Source organism: Mixophyes fleayi, chromosome 4 (assembly GCF_038048845.1).
Source record: "Mixophyes fleayi isolate aMixFle1 chromosome 4, aMixFle1.hap1, whole genome shotgun sequence".
NCBI lineage: Eukaryota > Metazoa > Chordata > Amphibia > Anura > Limnodynastidae > Mixophyes > Mixophyes fleayi.
Window position 1 is genome coordinate 285274380 of NC_134405.1, and position 20240 is coordinate 285294619.

The window sequence follows — 20240 nt, forward strand, 5'->3', positions numbered from 1 at the left end:
AAAATCCTCCAGAATTTTTTTTTTTACTAAGTGTCTGTAAGTAATCTTATAGTTTTTTCCCTGTACGGGAATTAGAGAGAAGGTTTTCTGTAAGATTATATATCTTGTAAAATTGACATCAAGCACCTCTATTCCAAATTAATTCAGCAAACATAATATACATAAAACAAACTGTTTTTATTTGAATGTGTAAATGCATTTAAAAGTTAATGGCATTCAAAATGTGTTCTTGGATACCACATGCTGAGCATGCAATATACCACAGAGTCCTGTTATCAATTATTTCAGGAACAGAGTTGTTTTAAAATTGCAGATGCTTTGAAATCAAGGGATCAACATACATCTAATTCTCAAGCTATTTGTAGGATATGTTCTGCAACAATTGAGCAAAAAACAATTAGTAAAATAATACTGTGCAAAAAAGTAAATAAATAAAGATGACATGATCTTCATAGTTTAAATGTTAATTAATTCAAAGCTTTACAAACAAAATGTTGACCTCAAGGTTTATTTTAGACTTTGGAGACTTATTAATTCTAAGAATGAGATGGCATACAGATTTGGTCCCATATGAACTCATTCCTAACTCTTTGCATAGATAAAACAAAGTACATATCACTTGTATTGGCTAAATATAAGTCATATGGTGTTGCAGATGTAGCCTGCCATATTCTGTATGTCTAACAACTCAACAGCCATCATTACAACCAGTAAAAAGGCAAAAGCACAACACAGACTAAACAGGAAATGGACAAGACAGAAGTAGAGAAGTAGAAAGATAAAATAATGTCCCTTCACTGCTTTATTTCCTTAAAATGAGCTATCCAAAAGTGTTTGATAGATATTGCATGTTTAACAAATTGGGCCTGAGTCTCAAGGAAAGCAAGGAAAAAAAAAGGTGTAACTTTAAACCTGGGAAAAACCATGTTGCATTGGAGGGGAGGTAAATTTAAATTGTTGGGACAGATTTATAGTTGGGGTAGGGCATGTCCTAGATCAAGTTGAAAGTTCAGTGTAAAAATAAAGCTATCCACTTTACTTTCATTTAACTAATTGTTTATTTAGTGCATTTTCTGAATTTTATATGCTTAAAATATAAGCAAATATTTTTGAAAAATACATGTATGTACTCTTGTTAATGCCACAGTAATAATATGATTCTGTTTTACTTACAGTTAATTCTTGATCTCGTTCCATCATTATGACTGTCCTGTTTACTGTCCGCAATAGTTGCACGGTTATTTCTTGAATGTGATGGAAAGTTGATTTCTGTGGGAAGAAATATTACAGTTAGATGTAATGTATCTATGTTAGGTATTTTGACCCCCTCATTAATTTGTTAGTAAAATATTCTCTTTTCATGACTATTTCTCAAAATGTTAAAAAGAAAAATAAAACAAAGATTATCCAGATAAAACTCCACCCAAACCTCTCCTTTTATCTTCTTCCTGGAAAACCCCCAGATATCTCTAAACAGATATGGAAACTTGCTCAGCATATATGATACAGCAGCTAGATACCTGATTGCTGTGAATTGAAAGAATCCTGAACCCCAACAATCCCTGCTCCTATCAATTATCTACAAACTAGAACACATCATAGTTATGACTCATGACCGACCTCATCAATTCTTGTCAATATGGAACGCCTGGACTGAATACTTTGATCCGTGAGGTCCGCCCACCCCAAAACTATCAGTACATCAGCAGTCCAGAGAACTTGCCTCCTTCCCTCCCCTCTGTCCCGCTCATGTCTATACTAACAACCCCAAATATCCCTTCCTCCCCTGACCCCATAAGATCCATCCTATCAATACTCCACAACTTAGATCCTTTTTACACTTGTTATGATACATAAAAATAGTGTATTATAAGATTTGTTTTATTTAAGCCTGTTGTTCTCTTAAATTATGTGTTGTTCTATTGACCCCCCCACCCCCCCCCCCCACCCCCCCCACCCCCCCACAAGGCAATCATGTCGACCTTAAGGCAATATCAGCCTCAGAAAGTTTATGGCACTTCAACAAACCACAGAAAGTCTCATTGTCTGTTAATAATTATACCCTATTGTCATCTCAGCACACAGGACCGCCCGCACAAGCATCTAATACAAACATCTAATTTATATAATACTAAAGCAAGATAGTAGGAAAACAAGTCAGAGAGGGAAGTTTTATAGTTGATTTTCTCAAGAATGGCATGTTTGTTAAAGCCACATAACAACCTATGAAAGATTTGGTCCTTTCCCTCCCAGGAGCCCTGGGCCCTGCTCAGTACAGTCATTTTTCACAGAGCTCTGTGGTTCATCTCAGATCCCTGGTTGAAAACTGAAACTCCATCAAAGATTATAGGCATAGCGGATTCCAGAAAGGACCTGTGAGCAGGGTAGCACAACCAGTCAGTACTAAATGGCAGTTGTAAGGTATAGATAGAAGACACACAAAATATTATCTGCAAATGATTTGCCCTTCAATATTGCTTTTCCTTGCACTCCCTGCTTAGGAAGTTGGATCATTTCAAAGCAGCCAGCTGAAGAACTGAGGAAATTCAGAGGCTCTGAAGGTGACACCATGAGAGAGAAAGCTAATTTCAGCTAATTGACAAATTCAGGTCATCCACTATAACTGAGTCAGCATGCTCTATATGTCCCTGCTGTTGTTTTTAAATTCTATTTTCCCAAGGTAAAAGAAATTTAAGTAAAGGGTTTGAAAACTTTCTGACTTTGACCAATACAATAGAACTGCCCCAATTTATTTCAGTATAAGCTGAGAATATTCAATGTGAATGAACGTGGTGAAGTAAATGCTACAGAACTCATCAATGTTGCATGAACTGAATAGTTATAAACAGACAAGGTGAAAATGTGTATATTATGTGTTTTATTTTTATATATGTAACAATGTCATAATATTATGTTACACTCATAAAAGTGTCCTCTTTCTTAAGCACCAGCACAAGCTATTTCAAATTGCATGCATTGATGTTGTAGTAAAATAATGCACATTGTATAGGGATGTGGGCTTGTATACAACTTCCTCCTGGAGTGATGATTGGAGCAGGAATAATACACCAGCTTCTCTTAGGTCATCCTAGTGCAGTGTTACTATAAAATAGCTGCTTTGCTTGCAGTGAATAGAAAACATTGTGACTTGCAAGAGAAATAATACTGCATCTTATTTTAAAACAGAGATATATTGTTAACCAACGATAATGGTTTATGCCGATATCACTTCTTGCATTTCTTTACGCTTCACATATTTCATCTGGACAGCACAGGCAACTCCCCATAGAATTGATCTCTAACCCTCCAAAAAACTCTTTTAAGCAACATGTTTGTTATACACACAAAGTAGATCAGTGGTGGAAGATGAAATTTAGAAGTGGTTGTATGAAAAATGTAATGGGAATATAAATGTATGGAATGTGATAGTTTTACAATAAAGAGAGTAGGAGAAGCAGCGGTTTGGCATACCACCGTATACACCCCCACCTCGACCAATCAAGTAAATAACATACATAAATATATTTTCCCTTCTATTATATTCTATATAATTTGATGAGAAAAGAGAACTTAAGAACTGTATATTAATCTGTTAGTGAGAGAATGTTACGGAAAACACAAATGTCTACGCAACAAGTTAGATGTATGTCACCCGCTGCTGCTTCACATAACTGTTGGGAGACCCTGCTCTCTTAACACTATCACACTCTCGGTATATTGGCCTCCCAGCTGTGTCCATGCTTATGGTCACATCATGACACTGAACTCGTCACATGTGTACTCCTCATGCGAGGACTGGTAACTGCCACCCTCAAGATCACAGGCTCATCTACTGATACACTCTGTGCTTCTGTGATCATTCTGAATATCCGATTGGCTAAATAATGTTCATCCACTGCCAACTTCAATGCATGGTAAACATAGATGAGCAGAAGATGAAGTATGATAGCGTCCACTGACCCTAGTCAAACGTGCCTTAAAAAAAAGAAATCTTGTAATATTACTTACATTACCCATATTTCTGCATAAGAACTCATCTCAAATCCCAAGTCACTCTATATATTATGTCTTGATTTTATGTTTTATTTAAATATAAAATATTACATTATAACATGTAGATAAAATCTGCTGCTTCCTTCACTGTATTTCAAAGAGAAATCGCTGTTAAATAAATAATTCCAATGACAGCATCTGGTATGTTGGCAAATATCCCAGTTATCTAGCCAAATTTGGAATCCACATTATTCCTGTCACAACCTGCTGCTGCATCAGGGCTAGAAGTGTCCTCCTGTAATCTGCATTGTTATATTACCTCAGTTAAAATGCCTCTTCAAGGACGTAGAGGGTAATTTAGGCTGGTCCATTTATCAAGGTGACACTAGTGCTGCATGTATTAAATAATGCAATTTGTATAATTCACAATATGGGAGCAAAAGTTGGATGGACACTGTAAACTGAAGCCATTTGTTTTAGTTAGTATTATGGTAAAAAAGTTTATATGGAAAATGGCAATTACATGTTCCATTGTTTCTTTTAAATCAGACCTATTAAATCACATTTCCTAGTGATCTATCAGTTTACTGTTTCCTATTATATTAAATCCCAGAATTACATTTTTGAGACACACTGTTGCGGTGTCCCAGCCCCCAATTGCAGCAATCTCCATTCTGTCTCTTTTATATTTATAAATATAATAACTGTTTTCTACTATCAATTATTTAATATATTATAAGCGTCTCAGCCTCAACAGAAGGACAGATGCATCCTTTAGCAACAAAAGAGAGGCCCTAAATCACCCACAAACTATGACACCCCATCCCATCATGCAACCTGTGCTAATCCTGTTTTAACAGTTATAGCTATGAGATGTTAATGGTTTAAGTTAAGGGTGGAGCAGAGACATAACCTCCTTCTGAATAACAGCTACTCCAGTTCAAATTTAAGCCTCCAATCAATGTCTTTCTCTTTTTCACGCAAGGGACATCACCGCCTCCCAAATTACACCCCATGCCCAAATTCAGTGTGTACCCATTCAGTGCCACCCCATGTAAATTGCATGTTTCAGTAAGTTATCACTTAACTGGGGGTATTACATGGCCAGTGGGTTTGGGATAACTGTCAGCGCTATCAGCATGGGGCTGATTTTTGCTATGGGGTGCACATTATATTACAGGCCTGATTTCCCTAGAGAGTTCAGCCCCATGCTGACCAGACCGATACTGGTTCCCACTATGAAAGGAGGTCCACACGCTGCAGGTCTCTCTTTTATAGTGTGAATAGCCTAGCTTGGCATTGCTTGGTGAATTAATCAATCCCTTATCTGTAAAGCATTTGGAATGGACAGGAGCAGGTAGGTGGATGGTGGACAGGCTTTCCTAGTGGTCCACAGCAGATCCACTAAAGGATAAGCAGGGCATGAGTCCGGTTCCAGGGGCACCCATGGCTTAGCATTGGAAGGGATAAACCAGTCCATGAGTTAGGACAATATGCAGGCTTCTTGGTAGAGAGCTAAACTGAGAAGTGTTAGACTGTCCTGGCATTTAGAAAGGGTCATACACTGATACTCAATAATGGGGGAGTTCTGCTTTCATACATAGTTTATCATCAGATTATAAAGAAGGTCTATGTACTTCTTGGGGACAAAATAGGGCATAATGTGAAAGAGGTACATTAATTTCAGGAGAAGCATCATCTTAAAAGTAGCTATACGACTCAGCCAGGGGACTTCGTGGTCGACCCAGCTCTTGGCAAATATAGTAAGATGTAAAAGCAGAGGTGCAAAATTAGTTTAAGTAAGATCAGCGGTGGTGACGGTAATCTATGCAGATAAGATTCCTGTACCCACACGAAGGGGAACTTCCGCTGCAGAAGTGCAAGAGAGGGCGAGGGAATGTTAACTGGTAACATTTCAGATTTGGTAATGTTCAATTTATAAAAAGAGACAGCACTGTATTGGTCGAGGGTTATCTGAAGGGCCGCCCAAAGAGGTCTCCTGGCTGGTGACAAACAGAAACACATCATCTGCAAACATAATTTATGAGAAGAGGCATTAAGAGTAAGTCCAGGGAAATCAGATGCAGACCTAATTGTTTGGGCCAAAGCCTCAATGGCCAAGGTGAACATGAGAGGTGATATAGGACAGCCCTGCTTGGTGCCATTAGAGATGGAGAATGCAAAAGAGAGAAAGCCATTACTAAATATTCTGGCTGTTGGTGCCTGATAAAGAGCTAGAATAGCATGAAGCATGAAATATCACCTTTAAAACCGAATTTAACTGCATAAAGAGCCAGTGTAGCCTATCAAAGTCTTTTTCTGTATCTAGAGAGAGCAGAACTAGCTCTTCCTGGGTTTCCCATACAGAGTCCAGCACATTGAGGATGTGTCCAGTATTGTCGGACGCCTAGCGGCCTGGTATGAATCAAAGCAGGTTGTAAGCAATCCTTGGCAGAAGGAGAGGAGCCCACTTTAGAGGCAGCTTTTGGTAGAAAGTGGACTGGAGGGGCAAGAGCATTTGGATTTTGCCTCTTGGGAGGCATAGCGTCCTACCCGATCGTGCCAACAGGCTAAGAAGGCAGATTACCAGTCAAGTGCAAGAACTGTATATAGAAAGGAGATCACATGATTAGTCACAGGGGCGGGAAGTCCAGCATTACATATCAGGCATGCTCCGTGAGCATGATGATATAAACAGTAGGTATGCAAGAGTGGTCAATAGACAGTGGTCGTGTTTGGCAAGTACTGCTGCGCTCTAGTCAGTTAGTGAAGTTGCAATACAAGACTCCTGTGGAACTGAGAGATATGGAAAGTCAGTTGAAAGGGAGCACGCACTTATCCCCAGGGCTGCAGGAGGCAATTCACAAGGAGGTGCATGCAGGGGGCTAGCCACCTGCATCATACAGTCAGGAGCATACTGCTGGATAGTTACTAAGCAGTTAAGCTATATTGGAGAGGTTGTGTAATAAAGAGAACAGCGGAGCCAGGAATTAAGCCCACTGAAAGTTCACAGCAAAATGTAGCTGCTGGTGGAGATTCGAAGACCCCTGGTAGAGTATAAGTGGCAGCCGATGGTGTAAAGGCAAACAGAGCTTTCGCATTCTGAATAGTAGCAAAGTCCCCTTCAAAGGACTGCAAAGAGGTAAGGTCTGCACAGTCACCAAACCCACAGCTGTGTTTCCTGAGTAATAGTAAGAGTAATATTGGCCCCCTTTGGACATAGATGGGAGTCTGAGGTACAGTACTGCACGTGAGAAATGCGGAGGGAGCTGCTGAGTGATGTAGGAACCACCTCTCACAACTCTGTGTGCTGCGACCGGCTTGAGCGGGACAAATCCTGGTGTTGCAAGCTGCCAGGGTAGCGGGGCCTGCGACCATCTTGAGCGGGACAAATCTTGGTGTTTCAAGCTTCCAGGGTAGCAGGGCCTGAGACCAACTTAGATAAGGTGTGCTCCCTAGGATGGCAACCACACTGTCCCGAGATCCTGTGCGTCTGTCTGGAGATGATCTGTCTGGCGAGGAGACTCTGTCACTTTCACCCGCACTCCAGCTCGGGAATAAGCACCAGAAGTAGGTCCGAACTTCGAGCAAACTGCCAGGAGGCCGGGACTGTCCAACTATGGAGCGGGTAGTCTTGTGGTGGCTCTGTGGGATGTCCATAGTCGTGAAGTACAACCATCCTGGTAGTGACACAGTCCACATTGGGGGCCTCAGGCACTTGGTCCAATCCTTTAGGATGTAAGCTCTTATGTGCAGGGCCCTTCTCCCTCCTGTCTCTCTAGCTTCTCTTCTGCTCCAACTCAATTATATTTGCTTTGCCTGGAGCCTCTGAAGTCTTACTCATTTATTGTTCTGTACTGTTATTCCCTGTACTGTCCATTGTTTGTACTGTGGTCGGCGCTGCGGAAACCTTGTGGCGCCTTATAAATAAATAATAATAATATTAATACTGTGATGTAAGGAAGGGGCCCATGTAGATGGTAAGTTAACTATTCCTTGCCAAGTGAAACACTGCTCAGGGTAGGCCGCACATCATCGTCTCCACTTGCGGCCTCAGTCAAATTGCAGAATTGGACTGAAGGGACCGCAGATGGTTGGGGAGTTGTTATGGGGGCTCGAGTTCCAGATGGAATGGCAGAACAGCCAAAATGACACGTATTTTATGACCTTGTAGCCGGAGCTACAAGGCTACAAGCTCTAGGTGAGCTAAGATGGTATTGAAGCCATGTGCCCCATTTCTTTTATTTTTTTAAAAAGAATATAGATAGGAATTCTGGTATTCACAGTTAAACCTTAGAAATATCTTCAGTTACATCAGTGTTTCCGAAATAATACAGATTTGGTCAAATTATTTGCAGCATTTTCTTATGTTGGCCAATTAGCAATGCATCTAAATTATCTGTTTTTGCAGAATGAAAGGACATATAAAAGGATGCTCTGCAACCAACGTTTAATAATCTTAATATATAACACGTAAAGATAAATCTACAAGGGTCTTAGAAATAAGAAACTGTACATTTTCTTTTAAAGATATAGAATATAAAATACATTGCTGAAATAAGTTCTGTTTCCTTCTAAACCAAATATGAGTTATGTCTCCTGAGCTGTCATTCTGACATTTCTTAATGAACACACAATCCTGTTTAAAATTTTGTTGACAGTATTCAGTTATACATTTACTAGCACTTCCATATTGGGGCTCACTAAGAACCTGTTAACTCGTTATTAAGTGTATATTGGTTGAATAAATGACACTCAAGAAAATAAAAATCGTGCTGCCATGTTTTTTTTAATTTTGAATATAAAATAACTATTGGTATGTTCTTATTGAAAGAGAACATTTTAATGAAGATAAAACAACCAGCAGGGTGCTTACTGTATATTAAGTGCATCAGTGTATTATATAAATAGAGATGGGCGGGCTCGGTTCCCCGAGATCCGAACCCGCCCGAACTTCGCCTATCCGAGTACCGATCCGAGCTCCCGCCCATTCGGATTTGAAATCGAGGCAAAACGCCATTGTGACGTCGTCAGATCTCGGAGCTCGGTTCTTGTGAAATTTGAAATGCATAAATACCAGCCTCCACAGCAATCCATTTGACAGAGGGAGACCGCAGGGTTAGGTCACAGGCTGTATTAGAGCAGGGACAGAGCAATTATTTGTATACCTTATTCTTTCAATTATTATTGAAATTCTGCTAGCAATTCTATTAGCAATTGTTACAGCAGGAAGAGAGGAGGAAAGAGGAGGCATTTTTTTTTAATATTTTGCCCTACAAGTGCTTTGGGGTGTCCCATATTCCCCAGTGTGAAACAATAATTTTTCTGGCTGCAAAAAGTCATATCTAGCAGCAGTATCTATACAATATTTTGCACGTCAAGTGCTTTGGGGTGTCCCATATTACCCAGTGTGAAACAATTTTTCTGGCTGCAAAAAGTCATATTTGGCAGCACTATCTATTGACTATTTTGCACTACAAGTGCTTTGGGGTGTCCCATATTCCCCAGTGTGAAACAATAATTCTTCTGGCTGCAAAAAGTCATATTTAGCAGCCCTATCCATTGAATATTTTGCACTACAAGTGCTTTGGGGTGTCCCATATTCCCTAGTGTCAAACAATAATTTTCCCGGCTGCAAAAAGTCATATTTAGCAGCACTATCTATTGAATATTTTGCACTACAAGTGCTTTGGGGTGTCCCATATTCCCCAGTGTGAAACAATTATTTTTCTGTCTGCAAAAAGTTATATCTAGCAGCACTATCTATTGAATATTTTGTACGTCAAGTGCTTTGGGCTCATTTAAATGGATTCAAAGCAGTCCACATATGAGCAGGATCAGCAAGCAGGTGCTGGCACCAGTCCTGATGGTAGTGTTCCCAGTACGTCATCTGGTAAAGCCTATGTAAAAGTACATAGTCTTTTTAAATCAGGGAAAAAAATACACCCCAAAAATGTTTTTACCGTGTTGAAGCGAAAAAGAAGTGTAACTGAGGAAAAGTTAACTGCCAATAAAAAGAAAATTGCCAACATGCCATTCTACACACGCAGTGGCAAAGAAAGAATGTGGCCTTCGCCTTTCTGTATTAGTGCCAGATCAAAAAATATTACTGAGCCTTCTTCTTGTACGGTCATTTGTGACCAAGCAAGACCAAGTAATTTGCAGTCCAAAAGTGGTGCACAACTACTGTTACGCATGAAAGCCTAGCTGCAAGAAAACAGTAAGGCAGTAGAGGAAAATATATGCTCAAAATCAGAAATGACACCAATCCCTGTGAAGAGTCCCTCCAACAATGGTATGTGTAATCGTGAGCATTCTGATAGTATACCCATAAAGAAGGGCCCTTTCAGCAGTTCTGCTGATGTGTGCCTGAACAGCCCAAGTGTAGCCGGTGATATTCCAATTGAGGATGCCACTTTGGAATTAGAAGAGGATGAGGGGGAGATTTGTGTAGGCAATGAGAGCGCTAATGAGGATGTTGATTAGGATGATGCAGACAGATGCCAAACTGCCTTTCTCAATTTCTATTTATATTCTACAGTATATAACGGCTGAATAGTTTTCTATTTTACCCCTAGTGGAGAGGGGGTCTGATGCAGACAGATACAAAACTGCCTTTGTCCATTTATTTTTATATTGTTCAGTCTGTGCAGGCTGCTTTTTTTCTATTTAACTACAAGTGGAGGGGGGGAGGGGGGGTCATAGACAGCCACCAAACTACCTTGGTCCATTTATTTTTATATTGTTCAGAATATGCAAGCTGCTTTTTTTCTATTTAACTACAAGTGGAGGGGGGGGGGGGCTCATAGACAGCCACCAAACTACCTTGGTCCATTTATTTTTATATTGTTCAGAATATGCAGGCTGCTTTTTTTCTATTTATCTACAAGTGGAGGGGGGGGGGCATAGACAGCCTCCAAACTACCTTGGTCCATTTCTATTTATATTCTACAGTCTATAACGGCCGAATAGTTTTCTATTTTACTACTAGTGGAGAGGGAGTCTGATGCAGACAGATACCAAACTGCCTTTGTCCATTTCTATTTAACGTACAGTCAATGCAGGCTGTTTTTTTTCTATTTAACTACAAGTGTAGGGTGTAATATACACCCAAAGACAATGGCTGCATTGACAATAGGCATAGATGGAGAGGAAGTCAATCAGGTTTGTGTGCAGAATTAAGGACGGCCTACCAGGGATTAAACAGTTTTTTTTCATAATTTATTAGCTTTAAAATTACCTCATTTATCGAAGAAACTGGTGGAGCACTAAATTAGGTTATTTAGACCAAAAAATTTGTATTTTTTACAAAAATTTGCAAAACCAAACCAAACAAAACCAAAACCAAACCAAAACACGCAAAGGCGGTTTTGCCAAAACCAAAACACAAAGGTAATCCAGATCCAAAACCAAAACCAAAACACGGGGGTCAGTGACCATCTCTATATAAAAATAACTTTTTGGTGCAAATGACTTTTCACTTATTGATTTACAGCAAATACTTCCATTTTCCCATTGAAATTTGGTATCATCAAAAACTGAAAATACAATTATATGAGATCACTCTTTATTGAAGTTCCTTACAATGTAACCTATGCCTGGGACCTTTGCTGTAGACAGTTTCATTGCTGTTTAGGAAGCACAGAGGAAGATGGGACAATGAAGTACTGAATTACCAAACTCTGTTTCAAATTGCAGACAAGCTACACAGGTAGTCCAGTTAACCCTAGAGTAAAAGTGGGGTCTATGTTTCAAAACAAATATGTAGGAAAGATCGGCACATTTCCACTCTTTCCTCTATATTTGCCTCCTTCACGTGGCTATCTTTTGGGGGTGGAGCGAAGAAGGAAGAGTCAGGGTGGAAGGAGGACAAGTATATATATATTAACAAACTTAATTACTACCAATCGACTTTGTGTGACTTTCCTCTTTTCCCAGCTCTGTTTTTGAGCAGAGCTGTGTTATATGTTATGCTTAAATATTCTGCACAGAGCCCTAAATATTTTAGACATGGGTGGATTTCTTATGATACCAGCTGACTTTGGGGCCTATATATTTATATTCAGACTTATGCCCCATTAATTATCATCTGCCATTGCAACAATGATAGATGAACTAACAGAGCAACTTACTATTGAAGTCACGCAGGGACAGCGCGTCTGATAGGAGACTGTCCCTGCGATGACTTCATTCTAAAGTTAACTCCGGGTTCTGACCTGGACTCTTTACTGCGCATGTCTATATGTCATAAATTAATGCAAGAGGGAGCAGGAAGGCTGCGAAGGATCCCCATAAAACTGAATGGCTAGCGCCATATTCAGACATATTCAGTTAACCATTTAGGACAAGTTCCGACATGAAACACTATTCAGAGTTTGATATAAGTGCCCAGTGCATAATTCCCATTGAGTATTATTGGGACTACATTTAATTTGTTTGGTATACCAAGAAATAGGTTTAATTGCCATTTAACTCCTTCACATCACATTTTTGTTTTCTTTTCTTTTCTATGTAGGTAACATATTAAAAAAAAGACTTTTTATTTTAAACAGGAAAAAAAAGGCAAAAAGAGAAAAATTATAAATTTTCTATATTGTGGACCATGCTACATCATTGTTCAATCTTAGAACTAGATTGTCAGACTCAAACACAGTGTCTCCACTTATTTTTTTTTTAAAAAAAAATTGTGCGTGTATTAGTGAATAGTAAATGTGACTATGAATGTAGTGAGATTAGCTGAGCCCCAGCGCTTATCTAGCAATGGCCCAAGAACATGGTGATAGAGGTAATCATTTTGGGCATGTTCATTCATGCATGGTGGGCTCACCTGAAGCTGATGAGAATTTAAATAAAGCACAACAATGATTCCTCTGTGAGTAGCAAGTGATTCCAATTAGAGTTGGCATGTCAATAGAGATGATAATAAGATAAACAAAAAAAATTACACCCATGGGATTACTTCATAATGGCAAATTCTGGCCAACTTGGAGTCACTGTTGTAGCAGTTATAGATTCAGCTACTCAATAATAGCATATGTAAATTGAATGTTGTAGCTCCTAAACACCACACATACAACTTTTTCTTTTTAATATCCAAAAAATGGTTAGAATGGCAATAAAAAAGACAATAAAAAACAGTATAATACAATTGAAGCCAGTGGTCAAAATACTTTATATTGACAGGTTTAGTCAATTTCAGGAAGAAAATACAATGGCCATCACTGCTAAACATACCATATCCTGGCTGCTGAGCACCTCTAGAATGCTGTTGAGTAAATCCACACATAACTTCTTTTCCTTCATTTGGGGCAGCTCTTGTTTTTCTTGTTCCAGCCAGTCTTTCAACTCTTTGGTGATCATAGGTAGCAAAATATCACGGCATTCTGAAAATAAGAATAAGAATGCGGAGTGAGGAACCTCTTGTGTACTTGTGTTATTCAAGGTGTCAACATTTTGATATAGAAATATTTTAATTCATTTTGTAGATATTCGTAGTCATTAAGGGTTGTGTCACACTGTTGCTTTGAACGCTAGAGTTTTTCCATCTTTAGAAGTGCTCAAGTTTTCAGTGCAGCTCAATAAAAAGCAGCATTTCCAATCAAACAGCTTGCAATGAGAGCTTAGAATGTTCTTTGTGACATGGTCTATTCACATTTAGGGCCTGAGTCATTAAGGAGAGCAAAGCAAAAAAGCAGTAACTTTGCACCTTGGCAAAACCATGTTGCATTGGAGGGGGGAGGTAAACTTAAAATGTAGGGACAGATTTATAGTTGGGATAGGGCATGTGCTAGATTAACTTTAAATTTCAGTGTAAAATAAAGCTATCAAGCATCTGTGTGCTACATGAATAAACAGCCAGCACTTTCTTTATGTGCAAAATAATAAACAAATTTGCACCCCTTGCATTGTACCATGGTTTTGTCCAAAGAAATTTACTCCTTTTTTTTGCTTTGCTCTCTTTAATGACTCAGGCCCTTAACGTATTACACATACATGTCAGCTCTCCCGAGGTCTCCTGGAATCCCAAGAAAGCAGGCAATTCTCCCGCATCTGCAGATTAGAGCCTGCATGTATGTCTGGAGGGGGCGAGGCTTCGCAAATTGCGTCCTTTTGGGCGGGACAAAAAGTTGACAAGTATGGTATTACAATCGGAGAGAATTATTATTGCGCACTTTGAGCACTTGTCAAAAACGGTGCTGTCAGCGCTTTAAAAATTGCTTATGGGACTCCCTCTTTGTTGTACTCATTGACATAATTTATTTAAATTTGGAGCATTCAGGCACTGCACTTGTGTGACACCACTGTACTACTTAAGATTGCAAGATAATTTCAAGATTCTTACGTAATCCTATTATAAGTCTGATTATTTAGGAAGGTGTTTCATCCTGCATCTCATCTACCCATGACAAAGTAAAATGTAAGGACTATTCTGTAAAGAAACTAACAACATAGTCACATATACAATTTTCTCTACTCAAGAAGAAGTGGCCTGTGTTATCAACCTAAAAACAGGTTTGAGAAGCTCTCATTTTGTTACTATAGTTTAAATCCCAGAGGTCTGTAGCCATGACACACAGTTTTGTGTGATTTAAATCATTTAAACATTATAATTTATTCAAGCAAAATCTGTTCCCAGAACTATGTGCAGTCTGTTCCCTTTAGTAATGCAACTGAATGATCTGGGGGATCTTATGGGCATCTAAATAGTAAAAGAGAAGCAGTTTTATCTTTACCAGAGGTTTTTACAGCTACATATATATCACATATAGATACATGACAATACAAAAGATGAGTGCGAGGTGAAAAAACCTAGTAACAGTGTAGAGGTAGGCGGACCAATGTCATTCCATCCATGGATCATTTTGCTATTTTACCTACATTGTTTGGCTTTTTGAAGAAATACTGGAAAAACTTGGATAAAAACATGCACATACAAACAGTTTTGTGTAAAGTATTCTGATTTACTTTCCCATTACACATTACAGAATTACAATGGGTGGACCTTGCAGGTTAAGTGTTTAAATACTTAGCCTGCAGGGTCCAGACATTTCCGCTTTAAATGAACCTTCATCTAAGTCACGCTGACGTCAAAGTGAAGTGCCGGAGTCCTGTGTCTTCGGAATCACTGCCTGTCAGCATACACTTCAATCGGAGATGTGGACCTTCGGTTTCCAGGTAAGTGTCTTTATTTTCTATTCGTTTTTCTCACATTTCGTTTTTTTTCCCTAGGAATAAAATCTGTCGGATTTTTGAGCATCTGTGATACGATTACCATCGGATCTCAGGACATCCCTAGCTCACTTTGAAAGCCCAGTGACATTTGGGAGATCAATCTGTCCTTATTGACAACTAAACTCCAAAGGTGGGGGGTGAGAGCTATGTGAAAAAAGGTTTAAAATCTTCTGCTTTAGACATTACTGTGTGCATTTTCATGAGGGCGTCTATCAAGACTGAAATGTCTAATTTGTCTCAATTGTGTTCCCTCACACACCAAGGGGTAAATGTATGAACATGCGGGTTCTTCAACACCCGCGTGTTCAGCGTGTTTGGCGATTAAATTTCAAGCGGCGCTGCATTGTAAAGGGAAACTTCCCTTTACGATGCAGCGCCGCTTGAAATTTAATCGCCGAACACGCTGAACACGCGGGTGTTGAAGAACCCGCATGTTCATACATTTATCCCCAAGTGTTACCTAGTAAGTAGTACTCTGGTTTCATTTCCTATTTTATTTTTTGAAATTTATTTCTGCAATTTATTGTATGTAATATTATTAAAAAAAAATGCAACTAAGCCTTGGAAACATTTTTCAGATTAAATAAATTTAATCTAGCATGTTCTCTGTGATTCTTGGTGAATTTAGGAAGCCCAGGGAGGCTCATGCTACATGTGTATGTTATTTAAGTGTGAAACATTAATAAGTGGTTTTGGTGAACGTAAGGGCACCATAATAAATCCTTTGTGGTGTCACAAAAGGTGTATTCATTGCTAAGTGACTAAGGTGATGCCAGTCACGGCCAGCTGTTCAGATTACTGTATCTTGGACAGGCTGGCCGTTTGTGACAGTAACCATGCAATGTACCAAAGGATGTTACTTGCTATTGAATTGCAGTAAGAAACTATAGAACATCCAGGAATTTCTGAGGAAAGGACAGTGTCTTAGGAATGCACTTCTCAATATATGTCTCTTATACATGGCCCCTGCACCATCCTGTCCCATGTGTATTTCATGACCTCAGTATCTTACTGACCACTGCACCATAATGAACCTCACTATACCTATTGTTCCCATGTTCTCCTATTGTTTCTCCCCCTTACTTTAGCATATAAACTCTCACGGGCAGGGTCCTCTTCCATATATCTTCTGTCTATACCTTATGTCTCATAATTGCCCACTCTCCGTCGTCTTTCCTGTTTTTGTATGCCATGTGATTTGTTCTGTAAATTGCATCCATGCATTTATTATTCTGCTTATCTGTACCCATTGTTCTTATCTGTATTTACTTATGCAATTCTGTAATTTTGTTGTATGTTCTGACAACCTATGTACAGTCCTGCAGAAGCCTTGGGAACCTTATAAATAAAACATAATAATAACAAGAAGAACTGTAATAGGCAAAATTGCACAGCAGACCACATTATTTTAAACTGCCAGATCTCAATCTGCAATGTCGGTTTTGAGACCTGGGTAAAGGGTGCATTGCATCAAAATGCTGTTTATAAAACCATTTGGTTTTGATTATCGAAATTGCTCAAATCACATGCAATTTGAGCATGATGCCTTCAAAAAGCAACAAAATATGACCGAGTCTGCTGATCGGTCAGCATGGCAATGGTGAAATTACTGATGTTCCTTTTTTGCTTTGTTTTACAATACAACATGGAGGATTGGGTTAAAAGGAAGCGGAAGAACTAACAAAACTAACACTGACACACAAAGATCACAAACAGAAACAAAAAAAGTTTTGCAGGCAGCAATAAGAGCAAAGAAACAAGTGACAAGGATACAATATATACAAGACAACTCTATTAATATCTATCTCAGCCTCTAACTCTCCTGTCTCCAGTGAGACCATGGCACCTATTAAAGAAAATGTAGAAGCAGTTTGCATAAAACCCTATGCCGCGTGGGTCTTGTTAAACTGCCACACATCAGCAGTGATATCATGCAAACCGCAGATTGATATATTCTGCGGTTTGTTTTCAAACCCACATAATAATCCCCAATTTAAATTCCGGGCAAAGTCTGGAATGTACTGAAGTGGTATTCTGCTCTGTTTTTCAGTAGCACTGAATCTCTGGGTGAATATACAAAAACGTTGAACTCTACTTTAATTTGCATAACAAAGTATATTGTCTAGCACAACCTAGTCTAAACAATGCTTGGGTGTAAATATGTGATCTAAAGGAATCTTTCTCAGTTTCAAGAGAATATTTTGTCAGACTATTTGTCACTATGTTCATGCTAACATTACAGGGGAAATATTGAGAAGGTAACATAAGATAAGGTACTTCAGATTGAAAAATTAATGTAAAACAAAACAAAATAACTAGAAGTCATGCTTAAAATGTAAATCAGTAGAAAAATGAAAGATCTATTTCAATGTATTAAAAAAAATTGTTTAGATAGTGAATAGAAGAGATTAGCATTCTTTCCCTGCAGCTCAAAACAAAAGGTTTTGTAAATAGCAAATGTAACATTAAAACTAGAGAAGTAGCTGTGAAAGTTCAATCTATGAGATCTGCTTTTGTGTCACCATTCCATAGTATGGTCATTCTCAACTGTGCATTTTGTGTATTTATAGACTATAAACAGAGCTGGAATGACCTTGTTAATGCATTTTACACTGTGACTTGGTGGTCGGTGGAGATCTATGCTGAACACTTAAGTTCAAATCCCGCTGGAGAAATACACAAAAATTCATGTCCAAATACAGAATGAGAGAAATATATCATGGAACAGTTTTGTAAATTTCCTCATCTAATTAAAACCAATATTTTTACACTGATTTCTTTTTGGCTTAACGCCAGTGAGCACTTGATGAATATTAAAGGGGTTGTCCAGCTCCAGTAGGCTTTAATTAGTTGTGGTCTTTGTATGAATTCCAATGGAAGGCACAGTCTTAGGGCTTGATGCATCAAGGGAAGTAAATGTTGATTTTGTGCATATAATCTGCAAATTTAATGCCCAAGACAGGAACATATACAGCAAAATGCAGCCACATACAACTCACCATTGTACACAAAAGACACTTACTACAGCCTACTAATTCAAGGGTTAGTCAATGTACAGTAAAGTTGTGACAAACTCGAACACATGCAGCCATGTCCGTTTTAAGCTTTGGGCATCTCAAATGTACGTGTTTTTCTGCTGTATCACCTATAGGATTAGAGTAAACCCTGATTACTAGTGATGACAGTCATGTATGCATGCTATAACATGGGTTTGCACTCAGGAGCAATGGTAAAAATCTATTTTATGGTCAGCGGACATTAAGAAAATCCTATTAAATGTGTTTTAATGGGGAAAAAAATATATAACAAAGAAAGCATTTTTTATTTAAACTGTTTTATCATTAATGCTTAAATTATTAACAGATTACATTCATTTAATATTTTTTCTTTTTTTCTGTGTGTTCCTTTGCAAATTTCTATTCCACATTCCTCCAGTGTCTTGCGTACTAGAGTTGAGCAGACCTATACCAGAATTCACGTTTATCTAGATGTGCTCTTTGTTGAATTAGAGCGTGCTGCGCTCAGTACGCATGCCATCTATGTGCACATCCAATGTCTCTGATGATTTGTAAACCAAAATAAAATTGTTAAAAAATTTAATTTAAAAAAGGTTTGCCTACCAGCAAACCTGAGAACACCCCGTAAATATACTTCTCTACCTCTTGAGTAGAATTGCACGAAATTTGAGCAAATGTCACTCGATTGGAATCCATTAATATATTCGCAATACAGATGTCAATAGACTTCAAACTGAACCAGTAATTAGAAATTTGAGTCTTGCATAGTTCACGTCAAACACATTTACAATGTATTAATTTAGACTCAAATGTGTTTGAGCTGGATTGCACGTGGCAAGTTTTTGATTCAATGAACATGTTTGAGAAAAATTTACCCCTGAAAAGTCTCTTTTAGATATTGACTTTCAATACAAAATCAAAATTTTGTAGGTGGAAAATAAGGCACACAGTTATCAAAGTCTCCTATCTCCTATACAATATTTTGCACGTCAAATGCTTTGGGGTGTCCCATATTCCCCAGTGTGAAACAATTATTTTTCTGGCTGCCAAAAGTCAAGTTTAGCAGCAGTTTTTATACAAAATTTTGCACTCCAATTGCTTTGGCCTCATTAAAATGGATTCAAAGTAGTCCACATATGAGCAGGATCAGCAAGCAGGTGCTGGCACCAGTCCTGATGGTAGTGTTCCCAGCACGTCATCTGGTAAAGCCTATGTAAAAGTACATAGTCTTTTTAAGTCAGGGAAAAAAACACACAAAAAAAATGTAACTGTGTTGAAGAGAAAAAGAGCTGTAACTCATGGCGAGAAAAATAAAATTGCCAACATGCCATTCTACACACGCAGTGGCAAAGAAGAATGATGCCTTCGCCTTTCTATATTACTGCCATATCTAAAAATGTTACTGAGTCTTCTTCTTGTAAGGTCACTCATGAGCAAGCAAGACCAAGTAATTTGGAGTCCAAAAGTGTTCAACAAGTACTGTTACGTGTGAAATCCGAGCTGCAAGAAAACAGTAAGGCATTAAAGAAAAATGTATGCTCAGAATCAGAAATTACACCAATCCCCGAGGAGAGTCCACCCACGAGTGGTATGTGTAATCGTGACCATTGTGATAGTGTATCAATAAAGAAGGGCCCTTTTGGCATTTCTGCTGATGTGTGCCTGAACAGCCCGAGTGTAGCCGGTGATACACCAAGTGAGGAAGACACTTTGGAATTAAAAGAGGATGAGGGGGATATTTGGGTAGCCGATGATGGCGCTGATGAGGATGCGGTTGATTGTGTAAGCACCAGTGGCAGCAGTTCTGGCAGTTCTGGCACATGAGGTTCTGGCACCAATTTGCACTTTCCAAAGACAAGCAGGGATGACGCAGGTGGCAGACCACAACAGTTTGACATCTGGGCTGGTTTGAAGGATTTGACAAAAAAATGTCATTTTTTAAAAGTTCTGTAACACCAAGTTGATTGTGTGAGCAAAACAGGAAATGTGATGGAATTG

At 38.7% G+C, this 20240-nt stretch overlaps 1 protein-coding gene across 2 annotated transcripts in view; it reads right to left on the reverse strand.

Annotated features, from left to right (window-relative positions):
* Nucleotides 1-20240, reverse strand: part of DOCK2 (dedicator of cytokinesis 2) — a 699501-nt gene that overhangs the window by 346490 nt on the left and 332771 nt on the right. For both annotated transcript variants that reach the window (XM_075209814.1, XM_075209813.1), the window contains exons 26-27: nt 13228-13376; nt 1174-1269 (exon numbers count right to left, since the gene is read on the reverse strand). In XM_075209814.1, coding sequence (XP_075065915.1) covers nt 1174-1269; nt 13228-13376 — 245 coding nt within the window. The remainder of the gene's footprint in view (nt 1-1173; nt 1270-13227; nt 13377-20240) is intronic.